The sequence below is a fragment of the Lactuca saligna genome, chromosome 3 (assembly GCF_052625555.1).
Source record: "Lactuca saligna cultivar CGN05327 chromosome 3, ASM5262555v1, whole genome shotgun sequence".
In the NCBI taxonomy this organism is placed as follows: Eukaryota; Viridiplantae; Streptophyta; class Magnoliopsida; order Asterales; family Asteraceae; genus Lactuca; species Lactuca saligna.
In genome coordinates, this window is record NC_136419.1 from 59900725 (window position 1) to 59921732 (window position 21008).

General features: G+C 31.7%; 1 protein-coding gene and 1 long non-coding RNA gene across 4 annotated transcripts; both read left to right on the forward strand.

Annotated features, from left to right (window-relative positions):
• The first annotated feature begins 4892 nt into the window (after positions 1-4892).
• LOC145036681 (uncharacterized) lies at positions 4893-7998 on the forward strand. 3 transcript variants are annotated; one of them, XR_013678510.1, is made up of 8 exons: positions 4893-5307; positions 5382-5659; positions 5816-5872; positions 6554-6673; positions 6877-7012; positions 7109-7246; positions 7337-7476; positions 7620-7998. It is a non-coding gene; the product is annotated as an uncharacterized LOC145036681 (long non-coding RNA). The 3 variants fall into 3 exon arrangements; XR_013678511.1 differs by having other exon boundaries at positions 5409-5659; positions 7109-7214; XR_013678509.1 differs by having other exon boundaries at positions 4894-5307; positions 5409-5659.
• A 5714-nt stretch (positions 7999-13712) lies between these two features.
• On the forward strand, positions 13713-14761 carry LOC145033702 (citrate-binding protein-like). The gene is made up of 2 exons (XM_078982260.1): positions 13713-13985; positions 14300-14761. Exons 1-2 carry the CDS (start codon positions 13713-13715, stop codon positions 14687-14689), a joined length of 663 nt encoding a protein of 220 aa, XP_078838386.1. The 3' UTR covers positions 14690-14761.
• Positions 14762-21008: the final 6247 nt, after the last annotated feature.

The window sequence follows — 21008 nt, forward strand, 5'->3', positions numbered from 1 at the left end:
CAGATGTCGCTTCAGGTACATTTCTTATAAATTGATTGCCCGCCAATATATTGTTTGACTCTGGATAAAAATACTCCTTTATATCATACAAATTTGGTGGAAGACTAGAATTGCCTGTAAATAAACTTGATAATGTTCTAGTTGTAGAAGTTGTCAGTGGCAAATTCATACATGTTAGCGATTTCACTAAAAACATCATCACTGATTTAAACGGGAATAAATTCCATGCGGAGTTGTTTCCCATTGAGTTTAACGGTTCGACATCGTACTGGGAAGGGATTGGCTTTGTACGAATGATGTCGAGATATTATGCAAGAAGAATATGGTGAGAGTAAACCCACCTGTAAGAGAGTCATTTATGGTATACGGGGACAAACATATAGTGAATTTTGGAATCATTTCCCTGATGAAAGAAAAAAAATGTTTTTCTAAATGATGCACATCATACTTGGCATTTGAGATCGATGCAAAGAAACAGAAGAAAGAGATACAAAGAATACCAATGGTGTATAACTATCCGAAAGTCTTTCCCAAAGATCTTCCTAGATTGCCCCCTGATAGACAATGGGAGTTTGGAATAGACTTGTTGCAAGGATTGACACCAATAGCGAAAGCACCATACCGATTAGCACCGACAAAGATGAAGGGGCTATGATGCAACTTCAGGAGTTGTTGGACAACGGTTTCAGTAGATCTAGTTCATCACCTTGGGATGCTCTGGTGTTATTCTTAAAGAAGAAGGATGAAAGCATGAGGATTTGCATAGACTATAGAGAGCTGAACAAGGCAACAGTAAAGAACAAATATCCATTACCAAGGATTGATGATCTGTTTGATCAACTGCAAGGTTCGATCTATTTCTCAAAGATTGATCTTAGGTCAAGATATCATCAACTGAAGGTGATAGAGCAAGATATTGAGAAAACTGCATTCAGAATAAGAAACGAACACTAAGAGTTCTTGGTTATGTCATTTGGACTAACCAATGCTCCAGCAACATTTATAGATTTGATTAATAGGATTTCTAAACCATTCCTCGATAAATTTGTGATAATGCTCATAGATGACATTCTGATTTACTTAGAGAGACATCAAGAGCATGGCAAGCACCTGCGAGAAGTATTAGAAATTCTGAAGAAGGATAAGTTGTATGCAAATTTCTCCAAATGTGATTTTTGGATTTGAGAATTCCAATTCTTGAGACATGTGGTTAACCAGGAAGGAATAATGGTTGACCCAGCAAAGATTGAAGTTGTGATGAAATGGGAATGACCAAAAAGTCTGACTGAGATTTGAAGCTTTTTGTGATTAGCTAGATATTACCGAAGGTTTATCAAGGTTTTTCTTCGATAGTTGCTCCATTGATAGCTTTAAACCATAAAGGATCTACATATACATGGAGTGAGAAACATGAAGAAGCATTCGAGAAATTCAAGAACAACTTATGTGAAGCAACATTTTTTTCTTTACTTGACGGAGTTGAAGACTTCATAGTCTATAGCGATGCATCTGGAGTTGGGTTAGGTTGTGTTCTGACCCAGAGAGATAAAGTGATAGCATATGCATCTCGACGATTGAAAGAGCATGAATAAAACTACCCCACTCATGATATGGAGCTGAAAGCGGTAGTATTCACATTAAAGATATCTAAGCATTATCTTTATGGCACGAAGTGCAAACTCTTCACTGATCAGAAAAGTCTCCAGTATCTCTTTGATTAAAAGGAATTGAATATGAGACAACGGAGCTGGATAAAGTTACTCAAGGATTACGACTGCGAGATACTTTACAACCCTTGTAAAGCAAATGTTGTAGTTAATGCTCTAAGTTGAAAGGTAAAAATGGAAAGAAAAAGGCTGAAAGCGTTAAGAATAGAAGTTATCTCAATGACTATGGAAAACATCCAGAAAGATCAGGGAGAAGCTTTAAAGAAAAATGACCAAAAGGAAGAACGTTTAGGTAAAACGTTGGTATTCAGTACAAATAGTCAAGGGTTGAAGGTATTCTAATATAGAATTTAGGTGCCAAAGATGGGAGGATTTAGAGATCTTCTGATGGAAGAAGCTCACAAGACCATGTACTCGATTCATCCCATCAGCACTAAGATGTATATGGATCTGAAACCTTACTACGGGTGGCTGACGATGAAGCTTGATGTTGCAAAGTATGTGGCAGAGTGTGTAACGTGTGCAAGATTAAAAGCACAACATCAGAAACCATATGGGAGTTTAGAACCTTTACATGTACCTATGGGTAAATAGAAAGACATCACCATGGATTTTGTGACTAAACTGCCCAGGACGAAAAATGGTTACGACATGATTTGGGTGGTCGTGGACCGGTTCACAACGAGTGCACACTTCATAGTAGCCAATAAGAGGTGGTCTATGTACAAGCTTGCAAATGCTTACGTGAAGGAGATAATAAGACTTCATGGTGTATCATTAACGATTGTATCGGATCGTGACAGTCGTTTCACATCAAGATTTTGGTAGAGTATACAAGAGGAAATGGGTACAAAATTGTGTTGAAGTACAGTCTACCATCCACAGACTGGTGCTCAGAGCGAAAGAACGATTCAAACACTGGAAGATATGTTAAGAGCATGTACCCTATAATTCCAAGGTAACTGGGATGAGCATTTACCTCTGGTAGAGTTTTCCAACAACAATAATTACCATTCAAGCATTAAGATGACACCTTATCAAGCTTTGTATGGTTATAAGTGTAATACGCCATCTTGTTGGCTTGAGGACGGAGAAAAGCAGTTTATGGGTCCCGAAATGGTCAATCACACTGTTGAAAAGCTAAAAGTGATTAGAGAAAGGATGTTGGCAGCTAAGGATCACCAAAAGAGCTATGCTGGAAAAAAAAAAAAAAGCGACGACCAGTGACATTTAAAGTTGGAGATTCAATATTACTTAAAGTCTCACAATGGAAGGGACTTTTAAGATTTGGAAAGAGGGGAAAGTTGAGTCCAAGGTTTATTGGACTATTCAAGATTCTTCAGATGATTGGGAACCAAGCTTACAAGTTGGAATTACCAGAAGAACTAAATGGTATTCATAACACTTTCCATGTGTGGTATTTTAGGAAGTTCACGGGAGAAGTGCCCGATATAATTCCACTTTTGGAGTTAAGGATGGATGAAAATAAGAGTCTGAGACAATTGTTGACCGTAAGACGAAGAAATTATGATGTAAGATGGTCGACTTGGTGCTTGTGCAATGGAAACATTCGAATAGGCCGAACCTCACCTGAGAAACAGAGAGTGATATGATGAGCTGCTATCTACATCTATTTGTTGATGCATGATTCCGAGACGGAATCATCCTAAGGATGAGAGAATTGTAACGTCCGTGTTTCTAGGATAAGCATTATTATGATGATGTAATAGTTAGGGTCAACAATTGTAACCTATTTGATATAATAAAGAAGAATTGTGCGAATATTATGTATTTCATGATTATTATAATATAATATAATGGGAAAAATCAGTCGAATCGTCCGTAAATCGTAAAAAAAAGTGTGCCAAAACATATATATATATATATATATATATATATATATATATATATATATATATATATATATATATATATATATATATATATATATAAAGTACACGTCATTCAAATCCTAAAAATATAAATTTTGTCGAAATCTGAATCCGTATGAATTAGATATGATTTTTATAATGTATAAAAGTCAGTCGCGTACAAGGAATGTGTGACGTAAAAACTACGAAGAGAATGGTTGACTTTTAGCTAAAGTCACGAAAAATAAAATCGTAGTACTCTTTAAAATAGGAATTTTGAGAAACACAATGTCAAAAACGGAGTTCGTACGAAAGAGTTATGATTTTAGCAAAATCATTTACTTTATAAAAAATATGGACGAAAAATAAAGTCAAAATTAGCCAACGGATTCTAAATGAAAGTTGTAAATCTCGTCGATATCTACGCGTGGATATAAAGAACGTCAAAAATGGAGTTCATATAAAGAAGTTGTAACTTATAATGACGTATTTACGTATTAAAATAAAGTATAAATCATATATATGTTACATATATATACATATGTATATATCATTAGAAAAGTATCGACGATGCAGTCGTTAAATTTATTTAAAATAATATTATAAATTGGTGTTTAGTCGTTTAAGTAACTATAGATGGTGATTTTTAAAAACCACAACTGTTCTTCAATTTACTTTTAGAGGAAATTACCAAACTAACTCAAAACTTTAATAACTTATCCATTTTAGTGAAAATAAAAAATACTCATTATATATACATACTAATTCTAAAGTGGCACTTCAACAGTAATTACCTGTTATTGGCTGGAATTTTTTTTTTGGATTTTCATTTTCTCTTCCTTTATTGTCTTTTTTAGCTTAAAAAATCTATACTAATAAATAAAACTCATTTTCTGCCACATGTCATGTCCTTATTGATTTGGACACATGGCATTTTAATAGATTTTTAAAATTTACTTATTTCCACATGTAATTTTCTGATTTGTTCACATATCACAACTTATTTCGGTTACAATATTGAGAGAAATAAATGCTTCCTTGAAAAAGAATTGATATATTTACAATATAATAAATATCATAATTAATAAGAGCTCTAAAATTGATATTGATATTAAATATTGATTTTAAATTTAAAGTTTAAATATTGATATTAAATTTTTATTTTTAATAAACCCGTGTATTGATATTAAATATTTTTAAATATTGATATTAAATTTAAAGTTTAAATATTGATATTAAATATTGATTTTAAATTTAAAGTTTAAATATTGATATTAAATTTTTATTTTTAATAAACAAGTGTATTACACGGTTGAAAGTGGAATGAACACCTCTTCAATTCTCTGGATTACACATGTCTTCGTTTCTCAAACTCCTATCTACGTGTTTGTTTTCTTGCTCTTTCTTTTTTGCCATATCTACTTTTTCCACCGCTTACCTTCTACGTGTCTGTTCTCTTTTGCTCTTCCGGTTTCTTCTACCCTCCATACGCTCCTTCCAAACCACCGCCCTACTTCCCTCTTCCACCGCCCGTCTTCAACCACTGCACCCCCATGGTAATGTTGTTCGACCTAAGGAGTATTTGGACTATGATCTCACCGACGACGACAACGACGTCGGCCAGACCTCCACCATCAGGGCGCATCCACTACCTCTCCCTGACTTTGCGGTTCTGCTCAAACGCGATTCCTTCACTGTCTTCTACTTTCGTTCCGGTTTTGCATCGGCTGGACGGGTTGGAGCCGACCTCAACTGCTCCACAAACCCAGGTAAATCGAACCCACAATTATTCATTAGCTTTTAAAACAAACAAACCTCAGTTTTTCTTTCAATTTCGAATCAGATCCAATTGTGTGCTCTGCGATTTCAGTTTTGGGGTTAATTGATTCAAAGCAAAGTTTGCGTCGGATACACCGATTCCGGCGACAGCAGACGTTGGCGAGTCTGCCTCCGTTCACGGAGGAACCACCATGACGAACCTAAACTCATGACTTCATCTCGCATTCCCCACTGCTCTTAGAGGAAATACACCACCGGTCCACCATCGATTCTTCCTTATGGCCATAGCGACGCCGGCGACACCGATTCCGCCGACCTTTCATCGTCCTCTTCAACACCGAGGTAAATAACACATAATGTATGCTTTTATATGTAATTCCAGTTTTCCTGCCTATGAGTTACTTTATTCTGATGAATTTTGTTTATATTGATATACGGTTACTGCTCTATGTAAGAATTATTTACCTGTCAACCTAAATTTTAATTTTTTTTTTTCAGAGTACATCGACTATATCTACAATTCTAAACATCAGTATGGGGATATGCTTCTCTTCGGTTAGTTTGCTTTAGTCATTGCCAACTAATCTAATAACGAATCAAAGCACTTCACGTGTTTTTCAACAAAAAGGATATATTCATGTGTCATGAATTATGATGCCCTGCTTTTACCCCAACTTTATGATATCTCTGGATCACAATAGATGAGATGGATGTTGCCATGAAGAATATGATTCAATTTTGTTATATTATATATTGTTAACCTGAATCTGCTGCTTTGAGTTGTTGTGATAGAAAAGGTTAGATTTTGGGGTATGTTCATGAATAAAGATAAAGTGACCCCTGAAAATCATAGAAGATTCAGTGTTTTCCGTTGTGTTTTCCATTTTTGATAATAACCAAAACCTCAAATGATTCTTCTTGAACTATTTCTGATTTTCTAATTTGCAATTTAGAGATGGGGTTTGTTTTCGTTCATTTATTAATTGACAGGGTTCTTTTTCATCTTTTAGCATCCATACAAGTCAATTTAGTCATGTATAGTTCTAAATAAACTATGGATTTTAGTTTTACATCAAAGTGTATTGGATATGTCTCTCTTCTACTTGAGCACATGAATGATCCAATAAAGACATTGCCAAAAGCAAGGCATAAGGTGTTGGATTTTGAAAATGGCATTCTTTCTTATGTTTTCTAATTGAAGCCCACTAAATCTGCCTTGAATACCATGTCCACCAGGTGCTCGATGTAATGTCACTCTCAAGAATCACTCTACAAAATGTTTTTTCTGAAGTTTCATGACACATGAAAGGAAATAACTGGTGTCTTTTGGTCTTTGCAAGAAAACCAAGCAAAAAGGTAAACATAATAGCGTATGTTATCTTTAAATTGATCAGATTGTGAATGTTCATGAGATGAATAATACTTGGGAAGGACCTGTAGCTACCCTTACACGCTGTCGTTTTTATCATAAGATCTAATGAGGTTCTGAATATTGATATATGGATGTGTTAGGCAGAAATGAATCAAAGACCAGTATAAATGTACATATTCTTTTGTAGGTATTTGCCATTAAGTCCCTTAGCCTGGTTGTGGAGAAAACCAGAAGTCAAACTTGTAGGGCCTTGCAGCTTTGAAAAGGAATGGCTATGAACAAGAGTGTTAATCTTAGCCTTCGTGAAGAAAGAGAAAATGCAGGTTCTTTTGTGTTTCATGCATCATCTTTTGTTTTGTCATTTGTGTTAACATGTTAACCCTTAAAATGTTTTTTGTTATGTGCATATGCTGCTGCAGATGAGCTATGCATGGCAATAAAATAGGTGTTATGTGATAATGAGAAAGAAAGACATAAGTATGAAGAAGCATTGATTGCTATCACTGTTGAAGAAACCTTAAAACAGTTAGAGATTTCAACCTTTTACTAGACATAGGGTGATTCTGATTAGTTTTTTTTTTTTTTTTTAATAACTAAATTCAAGTTTTGTAATTTGTTAATAATTTAATTTAGTTTATGCTTTGTAGTTACTGTCAATGCATTGGACGACCAGAAGGTGAAAGAGAATTGGAGACAAGATGAAGGGCTTCTGAGGTATTATGGGTATTTAGAAAAAATACAGCTGCTGTTGAAGATGTTGAAAGGCACTGGGGTACCACTTTACCTGGTAAAGTATATATGGGTGTTTTTTTTACCATTCTTTATATAGTAAAAAGTTGGGTAATATTAAATAATTGTTTTTTTTTTTTTTTGGCTAAATCGATAAAATAATGGAAGTATTTCTTTATTTTTGCCCTTTCTCAATACCAGGTAATTAGAGCCATCCGGTCAGCCTACGGCAATGGGGCAAAAGAAGTTGTTCCTGAGCTTATTTGCCCGGAAAATAGAAAGTTTTTGGGCAAAGGGTATAAAGGTCAAAACAAGGGATTGTTTGATTATATAATTATCATAGTTTTGCGTGTATAGCGAAAGGTGCAAGTGAGGAATCGTATACAACGACTTTTGAAGTTCCTGATGTTGTAATGCGCTAGCATGTGTAATGTATGATCAGTTACATTTTTTTAACTTCTTTTTGGTTATTCAAGGAATTTGTGATTGTAATTATATAGGTTGGATTTCTTGCTGGTCAATTGTGGTCAATGTAAGGTAAAAAACATTTCGATTTTGATCTATTTGTGTAGTATCGTGAGTTTTTGAATGGTGTATACATATGAAACTCAAAGGAATGGTTGGTAGCTTAATTTTCAGTAAATGACAATTTTACCCCTGTGTTGGGAACTTTAATTCTGATTCATAGAATTGAAGTCTAAGCACAATCATATTAATTTCGATGAATTACTAAGCGGCGGTGAACATGAGTGCGTTTGTGCTACAGCAATACCTTCCAACCCCTGCAACTCCAACATCCGCAACGCAGGATTTTTTCCTAGTTTATCCTAAAAGAGCCCACGAAACCATAGATGATGAGGATTGTCTACGGTCAAACACAGTTTGACTACGGTTAACAGAAAATTTGAAAATTGACTACTATTTCAGGCAACAGGCTACTCTTACGTGGTCTGTCTACTCTTTCAGGGCCAATCGGCCCATATTATGGGTCAATCGACCCGTAATATATAATAGTTTATTTTTCTTAGTTTGGCATACTATTTTCTCAATGGAGTCTTCAAAAAACAACCATCTATATGTCGTTTTTTGCCGAAATGTTATCACAATATTGGTTAGAGTAGTTTTTATATGTATAGTTTCTTTTTTTTCAAAAAAAATCTTAAACTGTAGGCTTCATTCGAAATCTACGGTGTGCAGGTATACAATGCATGTGCATTGTGTACATGTATACCGTAAGTTTCGTATGAAGCCTACGTTTTTGAGTTTTTTATTTTAAGTTTTGAGTTAATTTGCTTGTAAGTTTTATATACATATATTATGGTTCACATTTAATGCTTTTTTTTCAAAAAAGAAAAAGGAAAACCGTAGCCCAACCAAGAAAATACCATAGGTAAAATAATACCCATGTTTTTAGTCCAAAAAATGAAAAAAAAAATTATAATAAAACTAAAATAAAAGACGAAAAGGTGAAACAGTAAGTGAAAAGATGAAATGGTAGACAAACCTAAAAGTCTACAATTTCAGAGGCTATTTTGAGACACTTACTAATTTTTAGTTAAAAATAAATAATTCATTAATGTTTTTGGCTAGCTTAGTAATTTTTATTTTGATGACAAGGATTGATTCCCATATGTCTCATTATATTTCTTTTAATAAGTTTAACAATCTTATAGATTTTTATGTAAATCTACTCGAAAATGATCTGAAGGTGACATGGCCAGGAGATCATTTGATAATTTGCCCTTCCTAAGTTACCAATGTTCGAGTTTCTTTGAGGAAAATGACATAAAAGTTTTTAAGTTTTTATAAAAATATCGGTTTTATTTTTGTACGTGTTTTAGGTCCAGTAAAACCAGATCTTTGTTTAATTCGTTCATTTATACCATTTTAGTTGATTTCCAGGTAACGTACCGGTTACCTAATGACAGTAAAGTCTTTAAGTTTTCAAAAATATTAGATTTACCCTTAAGTTATAAAAAAAACGTTTGTAATTACCCTTAATTTGATTATTATTATTATTATTATTATTGTTATTATTATTATTATTATTATATATGTTTAATACGTTTTTAAATGTATAAAAATATTTTTATAGATTTAAAACTATATTTACTTGTATTTAGTATTTAAAAATATATTTACTTCTATTTAGTATTTATATATATTTGAATGCTAATGTACGCCTTTAAAAACGTATTTATATATTAAAAATATATTTATTAGTATTTAGTAGGTATTAATATATATGTATTTCATATAAAATATATTGTATACAAATAAATATAAAAATATCTATTCATAACGTTTATATTGAATAAAAGATATAATTATATGTATTTGTACATATTACTATATATATATATATATATATATATATATATATATATATATATGATATGTATTTATACATATTTATATGGTAAAATACATATAAACGAAACGTTTACTTAATTCTTTAGGTTATTCATCAACCAAAACAAAAACAAAATGGTGTTTGCTTACTAAGTATAAATATATATTTATTTCATATTTAAATGTATACGATAGTTTTAATACAAAAAAATATTTATATTATTGAATACAAATAAATATATCTATTAAATACAAATAAAAACTTATTTATACATTTAAAAACGTATTTATACATTTATAAATATTTTTATTTTTATTTAACAGATATCAACATGTATTTATTTTGTATAAAAACTATCATATGCATATAAATATGAAATAAATACATACTTATACTTAGTAATATGTACAAATACATATAATAATAACTTTTATACAATATAAACCTTATAAATATGTATTTTTATATTTATATGTATATAATATATTTTTATATGAAATAAATATATATTTATACCTACTAAATACGAATAAATATATTTTTAATATATAAATATGTTTTTAAAGGAATATATAGGCCTTCACATGTATATAAATACTATATATATATATATATATATATATATATATATATATATATATATATATATATATATATATATATATATATAGAGAGAGAGAGAGAGAGAGGTTCAGGTGTTTTAAGTAAGTATTGTGTTATTGTATACATAAATATGGACCGATCAAAATGAAATAAAAAAATAAATAATTAAATAAATAAACAAGGGTATTTTAGTATTTTGATAAATAGCTTCCACAAATAGTCCCTATAATCATGCTTGCATTCACTTTTAACCTAATTTTTTTTCTTATATACAGCCGTTATCAGTCAAACACCTTCTTTCACTCTCTCCGTTCAACTTCGACTATATTACCATGGCTCCACCGCCATCCCCCCACCAGTCTCCAGATCGAATCTATCGTATTTCCACCATCCGTCAAGCCTCCTGGTGCAACCACCACTTTGTTCCTCGCCTGTGCAGGTATTAATTCCCATATTCAAATCAGTAATTAAACTCGATCTTCCACTGATAAAAAATCATGTCACTTTCATCTCTTCAAGTAGGTTTACAATTTTATTGTTAATTGGAGTTTGAATCATCTAAATCATGGTTTCTATCATGCGCAAGGTGTGAGAGGTTTGGAAATCGAAGGCAACTTCGTGAAGTTCACGGGGATTGGTGTGTATCTGGAGGATAAAGCTATTCCATCACTCGTCGTTAAGTGGAAGGGCAAAACTGCTATTGAGTTGACACATTCCGTTGAGTTCTTCAGAAACATTGTTACTGGTAAGCTTCAACTAATATTGTACTTATGACTCTGATTTGCTATTCCATGTTATATGAATAAATTTGTGCTTTGATTTTAGGTGTTATTAAGTGTTTACAAAAAAAAGTATAATTACAATAAGGGCAAAAAGTATAATTTATGCTTTGATATTAGGTGTTATTAACTTAATTACAAAGAAGTAGAAATAAGGGAAAAAGTGAAATTACAACAAAAGAAAAAATAGGGCCCAACCGGGTTCGAACCGGTGACCTCTTGATCTGCAGTCCCTTAGTCTCTTCCTGTGTCGATGACCAAATTCTTGAACCATAAAATAATAAAAATATTTAGATTCCAATAAATGTAGGTCAAAAATCAAGAACAATGAGTGATATTAATGAGTGGTTGTATTTCTCATTTACAGGTATACATGAAATCAAGAACAAGAATGTTATTGTTTTCTTGGCTGGGAACGAAACGAGAGATATCAAAGCAAAACATGGTACATATGAAACTTACAACATTCTACTAGAATGGAATTTTGAATTCTGATTATGTCATAATAGAATCTTGAAGATGAACATTGTATCAGATGAAAATAAATAATGACTACCGATTTTCCAAAAAGAATGGATTATTCTACCAGAATAATATACAATATAATGAAAAATATATATCTAATAGTATATTCTGGTAGAATGATATATATATATATATATATATATATATATATATAAGTGTAACATTCTTATAGAATATTATATAATTTTTTTTTCTTTTCTAAGAATGTAATGAATTTTTTTTTTAACTTTGTAATTAAAATTTGGTTATTCTTCAAAAAGTTCATTAAATCAAAATATATATTACGGCAGAATGTGTATTCTTGTATGGTTCAATTATATTTGTTATTTTTTAATATATTGATAAACACATTTCGTCAGAATTTCTGAATTAGGAGAATTATCATCCATACAATCAGATTTTTAAAATTAATAAAATCTATTTCCCTTAAAATATGCAATTTTTCTTTTTTAAATTTGTTTTAATTGACTAAAATACCCTCATAATGAAATTAGATGGTATTTTTTAATTATCTTTAATTTAATAATATGTATTATTCCTTTTCCAAAAATAAGTAAAATGATTGCTCCACAATGATTCATACATTCATACAATACTTAGTTTAAATAGAATAACCTAAGTCTGTATATATATATATATATATATATATATATATATATATATATATATATATATATATATATATATATATAAGTATTTTTATATATTTAAAAGTGTATGTATAAAATATTTTTATACATTTAAAAGTTTACTGTATATATAATAATAATAATAATAATAATAATAATAATAATAATAATAATAATCAAAATAACAATTATAGTAAGGGTAAATCCGAACATTTTTTATGACTTAAGGGTAAATCCGAATATTTTTGATAATTCAAGAGTTTTACTGTCATTAGGTAACCGGTAAGTTACCTGGAAACCGGCTAAAGGAACAAATTAAACAAAATATCCTATTTTATTTGACCTAAAACACATCTAATAGTAAAACCGATATTTTTGTGAAAACTTAATGATTTTTATATCATTTTCCATTTCTCTTAACTTAACTTTTGTTATTTTTTCTCATTAATGAATCTTCTTCCTTTTTTTTATTAACCAACTATATTTATTCTTTATGTTTTTTTTTTCTTTCTAACTAATCAGTTTTTTTATTATTGTTTATTATAATATTAATGAAATTTATTTATATAAAAAAATTATATATTTAGGGACTCATTCTCCAAAATCAACAAACTGGCCCTCATAGTTATTTTATGAGTATACATTAATAAACATATCAGCTACATTGTTTTTTTGTTGAAATTCTTCAAATAAACTAACATAAACGGCATTTTGAAACAAGAGAAAGATGGTAATAACAATTTGATTAAAGAAAACATTGATTAGATTTATGGTAGGTAATAATAACAATAGCATAAATGTCATAAATTTTAGAACTAAAAAATGTAACGCATAACGACAAGAACCGGCGGAAGGTTTCCTTTGCCGACCATTTCGATATTTACATTGGCTTTTGCTAAATAATTTATAATTTTATATCACAAAAATATATTTGGTAGAAAGTGTTGCCACATTTTGTATAAGTATTTTTTTATGTTTAAAAATAAACTATTTACTTTATATATATTAGTCATATTTTTCTTGTTTAACTTTATTTAAAACAGCTAATACGTTTGATTATTTTCGGGAAAACAAAACGATTGGACGAAAAACATAGTTTAACAAAAACAATATTAAAATTTCAAATATTATCAATAATTTATATTAGGTAAATCGATCAAAACTGAAAAAAAAAAAAAAAAATTAGATATTATATTAGCATAGATATTGTAATGATATATATTATCAAATTTGATTATAATTAAACTAAGTAATTATGTTTTATTAGTTTGTCATTATCTCTAACATGCTATGACATATATACACAAACACACATATATACACAAACACACGAACAACTCTTACGTCGCTCTTATATATATTTTCGGTCAATCATAGTCATCCAATTAAACATCTTCATCAAAAGATGAAATATCTACTATATTTTGAGTTATGTGTTTCCTTTCTTAATCTCTTCCTATATATATCTGTAGTAGGGTTTGAAACCATTGATACCACGTTAGGGTTTGTATCAAAGCCACTCAATGAGTCCAATTTCATCATCCAAAAGCCATATGATGTTCCACTTGAGCAACGATACAGCTATTCCCATGGTGTTCATAAGCTTTGGGTGATCAAGACAGACAAACCTCATTCTGAAACTAGCAATACTAATCCACGTTCTGAGATCCGCATTCAAGTATTGTCCTCGTTTAATCATTTTTTTTATTTGATATGTGAATTCTATAAATGTTGAGTCCAAGAACATCTTCAATGCAATGAACCCTTTGGATTTTAATGTATTGTCATATTATTATTCTACTTTTCATATAATTTTATATTTTTTATCTCATAATGCATTAGACTTAACAAAGTTCAATGAAAATTTTATTTTAGAGTCTAAAAGTTTCATTTTCTTGTCGGAGAGTTTAATGCCAACATGATATCTCAATATAATTGAATATAGTCGCTCGAAGTAAATTGATACATACATTTTTGTTCTCTTATTTGAAGGGTTATGACTACTCTTCGGGTGTTTGGCAATTTGAAGCATATGGATATGTGCCATGTGGGACTACCGGGGTGAGTATCATGCAAGTTTTTGGATCAGCCCCACCCAACGCCACAACCACAATGCTAAGAGTATATAACAGTAGCCTTTATTATTACAAGGATCCTATGATCATTCGTGACTTATATAACAAATGGTTTCGTTTCAATGTTATCCATGATGTTGAACAAAACAACGTCAAAGTTTATGTGGATGGAGTTCTCAAGTATGAGGGATGTGGACACGGTGGAACATCCCATTATTTCAAGTGTGGAGTCTACACACAAGACCATGCTTCGTTTTATATGGAGTCTCGTTGGAAAAACATTAGAGTTTTAGAAAAATATTATTAGATTTTGCAACTCGTTTCAAAATTACATCGCCAAGTCTTCAAATTAGGGCTATGTATCTGAATGAAATTTTAATATCTTGTGTTGATGTGTATCTGTTGATTTCTCTTATTTGGAAACTTCCTATAAATTATTTGTGTTGATCTAAGATATAAAAAAAAAAAACGTTTGATTGAAAAAAACAAAATACTTTATCTCGGTCTATATCTCAAAATAATTTGATTAAAGAAACTTCTTGCCTAATTAACATTTCTCAAGCCATTGATAAATTTTTGAATCACAGTGAAGTTATTGGTAATTTACTAATATAACAACGAAATATAATTCATTGTGTCGTTTTAAGAGTAGTAATAAGTTGTTATGTCCGCTAATTTTGGTGCACATTGGAATGAAGGTTATTTTTTATTCACCTTATTTGTTTACTAATTAAGAAGTACTCTTGGTGATGAAAGAAGTGAGATAGACTCATAAAATTATAAATAATAGTTAATGAAATGAACCAATGTCAAGTGAATTGAAATTATGATGTGGAAGAGCTACATGTTTGAATCATGAGTAAAGCAGACTCCTGTTGAAGCGTACATGGAAGTGTAAGATAAGTATTGTTGTAAGTTAAGGTTACAAATGATTCACGATGATCATACAAAGCTATTATAAAGGTCTCTAAGTTTATCATGCAAAACTAAGTGGAGATCAGTTTAGAATTTACTACTTAAAAAACTTCCTCGACGTTTAAATCTCATAGCTTCAACATGGGGTTGTCCATTATTATAAAAAGTAAGTTTCTTAATACTTATGTATATTATGTAATACAAGTGGTTCGGGTTGTTTGGCAAAAACTCTCACTAATTTGGATTTGGGGTCTTGGAATAGGGAGTTTAAGATCTATATACATATACTTATTAGAAAATGGTAGAGGAGGTTTTTTACTTAGGAAATAATAATAACACCCTAACATTATATCACATGATGATTATCATATCAGATATGACATTAATTTCAATAATGTCAATGGTCTAGTGCATAAGTTCCGTCCAAAACACATAAGACTGGAAAGAGTGGGAGGGAAGCTTCCCTCATTTTTGGTGGGTCATACCCCTTTTTCTCTCACTCTCTTTTCCCTCACCTAAAAGTCAAGAAATAGGTGGAAAGCTCTTCCCTCACTTTTTTTTTATTAAATAAAATTAGTTTTTTTGTTAAAGAATTATAATTTTTAAATTAATACTAAACATAAAATTTAATTAAAAGTAAAAATCATTTCATTAATTAAAATAAAACTTACATTAAACCTAAAATATAAAAAAATAGAAAATTAAAACACACACACACACACAAACTAAAAATCAAACAAACCAACAACGACCTACGTAAAATATTTTTTCCCTCTTCTTCATCACAAGCTCGAGAGCCGGTCCCGAGAGATGATCGACGTTTTCCATCAAAAACTTCATGTCTTCCATTTCTTGTCTCTCCGCTCGCTCATTTTTTCTTGTTTCTTCTTTTTCTTTGTCAAAAGTCAAACGTTCGAAGAAATTTAGATTATATCGATCAAACGACGATGTTATCTTCCGCATTTCGTCAATATCTACGCTGAAATCAGATGCACTCAAAGAAGTCCCTTTTCCCTTTCTCTTCGCTTTGTCCCTCCCCATTGAGCGTTCAATTTCTTCTAGCTCGAGTTCGTCGTCCTGATTTAAATCTAAACCGACCCGAGCATTGGAGGAGGTTGTGTAACCACTAGAACCCGTTTTTGTTCGCTTTGATTGTTGTACTCCAAAAATATAATCCCGCTCGTATTTTTTCCACCTAGAACTTCGGACCAATAATTTCCAACAATCGTGGCACTTGAATGGTTTTCCGACTTCCTCAAGGTAAAACTGCAACGCTTCTTGAAGTATTTCTTCGATGCCTTGGCCGCTTTTTCGTTGGATTTTTAGGTTGTTGTACAACCCGTTAATTTTTGAAACCCCCTCTGCTATTTCTCGAAACTTCAAATTAAGTTGATGTTTCGCACGGTAGTCGTCACATTTTCCTAGCTCCTCTCGAAATTGTTCTAAAATGTGAAACCAAAAATGTTCTCCCGATTGTGCGTTTCCATGAATCGAATCTTCAGAAATATCAACCCAAGCTTTGACCAAAACTAGCTCTTCGTGTGGAACCCATGTTGTCGACTTTTGTCTTCCCGGTTGTGCGACATCCTCGCACACTTGTTTTTTCCCTTTACATCTTTGTGGTGGTGGTTTTGGTTGAGTTTCGGGAACCATGTCTTCTTCTTCCGCGTCATCCGATTCATCGACAAGTTGGTGGTGGTGTTGGGTTTGGGTTTGAGTTTTCAGTTTGAGTTTGGGGTTGAGGTTGATTTGACGATTGTTGATCCGGAAACACAACAAAGTTTGAAAACATTTGCGACGGAACATTTGGAACTTGCATCGGGTAATATTGACCAACATTTCGGTATTGGAATTGTAGTGGAGATTGAATGAGAGCATCGAGTTGGGGGCGGTAAACTCCTTGCGGGGATGAATCGATAGCAAAAATGTTGCGATGAGGGATATTTATACTCGAACCATGACTTTTTTTTCCTTCGATCGGAAGTTGGGGTTTGCTTGTCGGGATTCTTTTTTTTTTTTTTTTTTGATATAAAGTAGAGAGAATAGAGGATAGTGTGATGTTTTTAAGTTATATGTATATATTTATAGTAGTGGTAAAAGGATAAAAAATAAAAAAAAAAAAAAAACAAAAGTAGCCGTTACAGCCAATTTTTTTTTTTTTCACTTCTTACCGTTGTTCAACAGTTGTTTTTCAACAAAAATAATAATAAAAAAAGGTCGGCCAATCGCAGCAAGAGAGAGAGAGAGAGAGCGGGAGAGGCTCCCCTCTCCGTTTCCCGCACAATCCCTTCCCGTGCCGACGGTGCGGTGTTCACCGGGTGGGAAGCTCCCCGCGCCCGTTCCGTCCGGCCTAAAAAGTGGAACTAGTCCTAACCAGGGTGCTACATTGACCATCACAGAGCCATAGAGAATCCATACATAATTACAAATAATATACTAAAAATAAACTCTAATTTCTTCTCTAATTCTAATCGTCAAAGACAAATACGTTAATAATAAAAATTCATGTTGGAAACTAAATCCATTTTATTTATTGTTTATCACTAAGTGTGAGCCCATGTATTACATGAGTGTATTTAAAACAATTAAATATGTCTAAACATTTGAGAAATTTGAATTCATAAGAAAAATATTGAATTACTAAAATTAAAGTGTTTTTTTTTTCTCTTTTAAATTTAAACAAATCATTTAAATAAAATAATCAAAGCAAATTAATGAGATTTTATTTTAAATTTTTAAAGTTATAAGGAAAGTCCATTAATGAAATTGATATGCATTTATTATTAAATTTAAATACCATATGAAATTTAATAAAATAGGAAAACACAAAATTACATATGGAATAAAATTTAATTCAAAATAACCACAAAATAATATGTGGCAAAATGAATGAGAGTATGACAAGTGGTAAAAAAAACCTTCATTTATTAAAGAAGATTAACATGGAATGGATGGTATTAAAACAATAATATGTAAAACAAAAATTTGTATCATGGGATACATATGTTTGGGCACAAAATAACATTTCAAATCATTATATAAATCCTTACTTTAAAATAGAATCCATAACCATTTGCTTTAAAACATACAGCATAAACCTTTAATTTAAAACGTACTTCATAAACATTTTCTTTAAAACATACTTCATAAAAATTTACTTTAAACTGTACTTCATAGCTTTTAGATATTAAACATAATTTATAGCTACTTTCTTTGAAACATACTTCATAGCTCTTAAAGATCAGAATATGTAAACACAGTTGTGTTAATCAAAATAAATCTTTGATTATTGTGAGAATATCACTCAAAACTCACGGTGTTTACAATGATTTCCGATGATCATAACTCAACCTAAAACAATGTATATATAATCCTAACCGACTTGTAATTAGATTTCAATTAGGAAACTAGAAACCTACTTGTTTATAATTTCCTAAAAACTAGGTTGCTATTACTTGGTCTCCAAGTCCTACTCGACTTAGGACTCCAACAATCACCCCCGAATCTCTAAGTCCTTCTAGAGAATTTTTCAACCCGATCCATATTTAGAATACAGATTCGTCGCTGTCGTCACGTTTCGAAAAATCACATTCTTATAATTTTTGGAGTCGTTCTGGACATTCTAAAGCAAAGTGACTAGGTTTGTCACACCGAAAACAAATCACCTTAGATCGGTCTTTTTTCCTATTTTTCCAATTCTTGCCACAACAACAATTACAATTTTTGCAATCGTTGGAATTAGAATTGGGCTCCTGATAGCTTCATTTTATTTACTTATTTTTATAGTTTATTTTAGTACATTTCATTCGCATTTTAGTTAACTTTCATGCATATTTTCCCTTTTGTTATTTTTATGACCATTTCGGGGTACTTTCTAGTTTCTTGAGCATTATTGCAGATTTTCTTGGAAACTAGCGGGGCGGCACTCTTGCGAGGCGATTGTGCTTGAAGGGAATTGGAGATTTCATGCTTGATGGCTATGAAGGTGATTCATGGGGTGGACTTGTCAATTGCTTGAAGGCTTGGAAGAATTGAGCTTTAAATTTGAAAGATGCGGGGGAACATTCAAGCGTATGAAAATTATTAATCGGGCGAGTTCACGAGCTTTGGAGGATTTAGAGAGGTCAAATTGGGCTTTAAATGAAGAAAAACTTGAAGAAAATGGGCTAGGAGGTGATTGGATTCGATCTGGGCTAGTGGGATATGCTCTAGAGGCCCAAAATCTCAAAGAAGCCCATGTCAGGCACCACCCGCGCAGCAGCACGCGGGTCGCGCAAGGCCCTGCAGGGGCAATTTCGGAAATCCTTCTTTTGAGCTATTTGAGGAAGGTTGGTGCCCATCTTTTGCATACACTTGCACATCCGATTTTTGAAGATTCTCTCTGGAGTTTTGGAGACTTTTGAAGGCCAAGAACCCTTGAAGAACATCATATTTTTACCTCTTGATTCTTGCTTAATGTTTGGTACAAATTTCTCTAACTTTGTTTCTTTGTGTTTAGCCATGCTTGGCTAAACTAATCTTGGTTGACTTTTGTTTAATCCTTTGAACTTTTGTTGAATGTTGAAGAATCCATGAACATGTTCTTGAATCTTTATGGAAATATTTTGTGTTTTAACATCTTATCATTACTTGTATGTTTTAGTTCATGAGTTTAAATGTGTTTGTGGTGATTAGTTGGCTAATTTCTTGATTAAGTAAAGGATCCTCAAATTAGCAAGCAACAAATGATTTTTGTGTTGATTTTACTTCACACAATCATAAAAACATTTCCTCCAACATGGTGGTGAAAGCATTTGACCCCTCTTGGATTTGGTGACTTTTTGGTTCTTAATGCTAGTTGACTTTCACTAATTACATGCTATTTGGAATTAGTGACTTTGACTAAGGAAATTGTTATGAGCTTCTCTAGCCATTTCAACAATTAAGAAAAGTCTAGGTAATCTCAAGCTCCTTGGATTACTATAGCCAAATTGAGGATTTAAAACAAGTATTGCACCATTGAATTCTAATGATATGTTCATCAAAAGTCAAAGTGAGAAAACTTTAAGTCAACCATCTTTCCCTTATTGATTTTACATCAAATTCTTATTTTTGTTGCAATTGTCTATTTAAATCATAGTTAATTCTAGTTAGCTTCAAGTATTTCAAAACACCAAAACCCCCCATTTTATTTTTATTGTTATTTTACAAGTATTTTTACAAAGAGATTTTTCATAGAGTTAGAAATTGAACCAATCTCCGTGGATTCGATCCCTTTACCACTATACACTATTTTAGTGTGTAACATTTAGGGTTATTATTTGTGTTGGCCTCGACAACCACCAAATTTTTGGCGTCGTTGCCGGGGATTGGTTTATTTTTAATCAATTTGTTTCTCTATGCCTAGATCTCATTGTGCAGGTACTCAAATTTAAATTCCTGAAATTAAAAAAAAAAAAAAAAGAAGTATGGTTCGGAGATGAACACTCCTTGCACCGAAGAGCGACTTTTTGAGCTAGCTCAGTTAGTTATGATGATTGAAAGTGACCAAAGTGTGCAGCCCACACCTCTTCTTTGCGATTTTTGTGCCCAAAATGGACATCATTCCGACATGTGTTCATATTTACAAGGAAAATGGGGAGACGTGCAAGAGAAGGGAAGCTACTATTTGTCAAACCAATCGAGTTATGATCAACCTCAACATGATCAATGGTGGGACAACAACCAAGTTT

Coding starts and splice junctions, on each gene's coding strand:
- LOC145033702 (XM_078982260.1), top strand. CDS start 13,713: ATGAAATATCTACTATATTTTGAGTTATGTGTTTCCTTTCTTAATCTC. Junction 13,986..14,299: donor GTTCTGAGATCCGCATTCAA/GTATTGTCCTCG, acceptor TCTTATTTGAAG/GGTTATGACTACTCTTCGGG.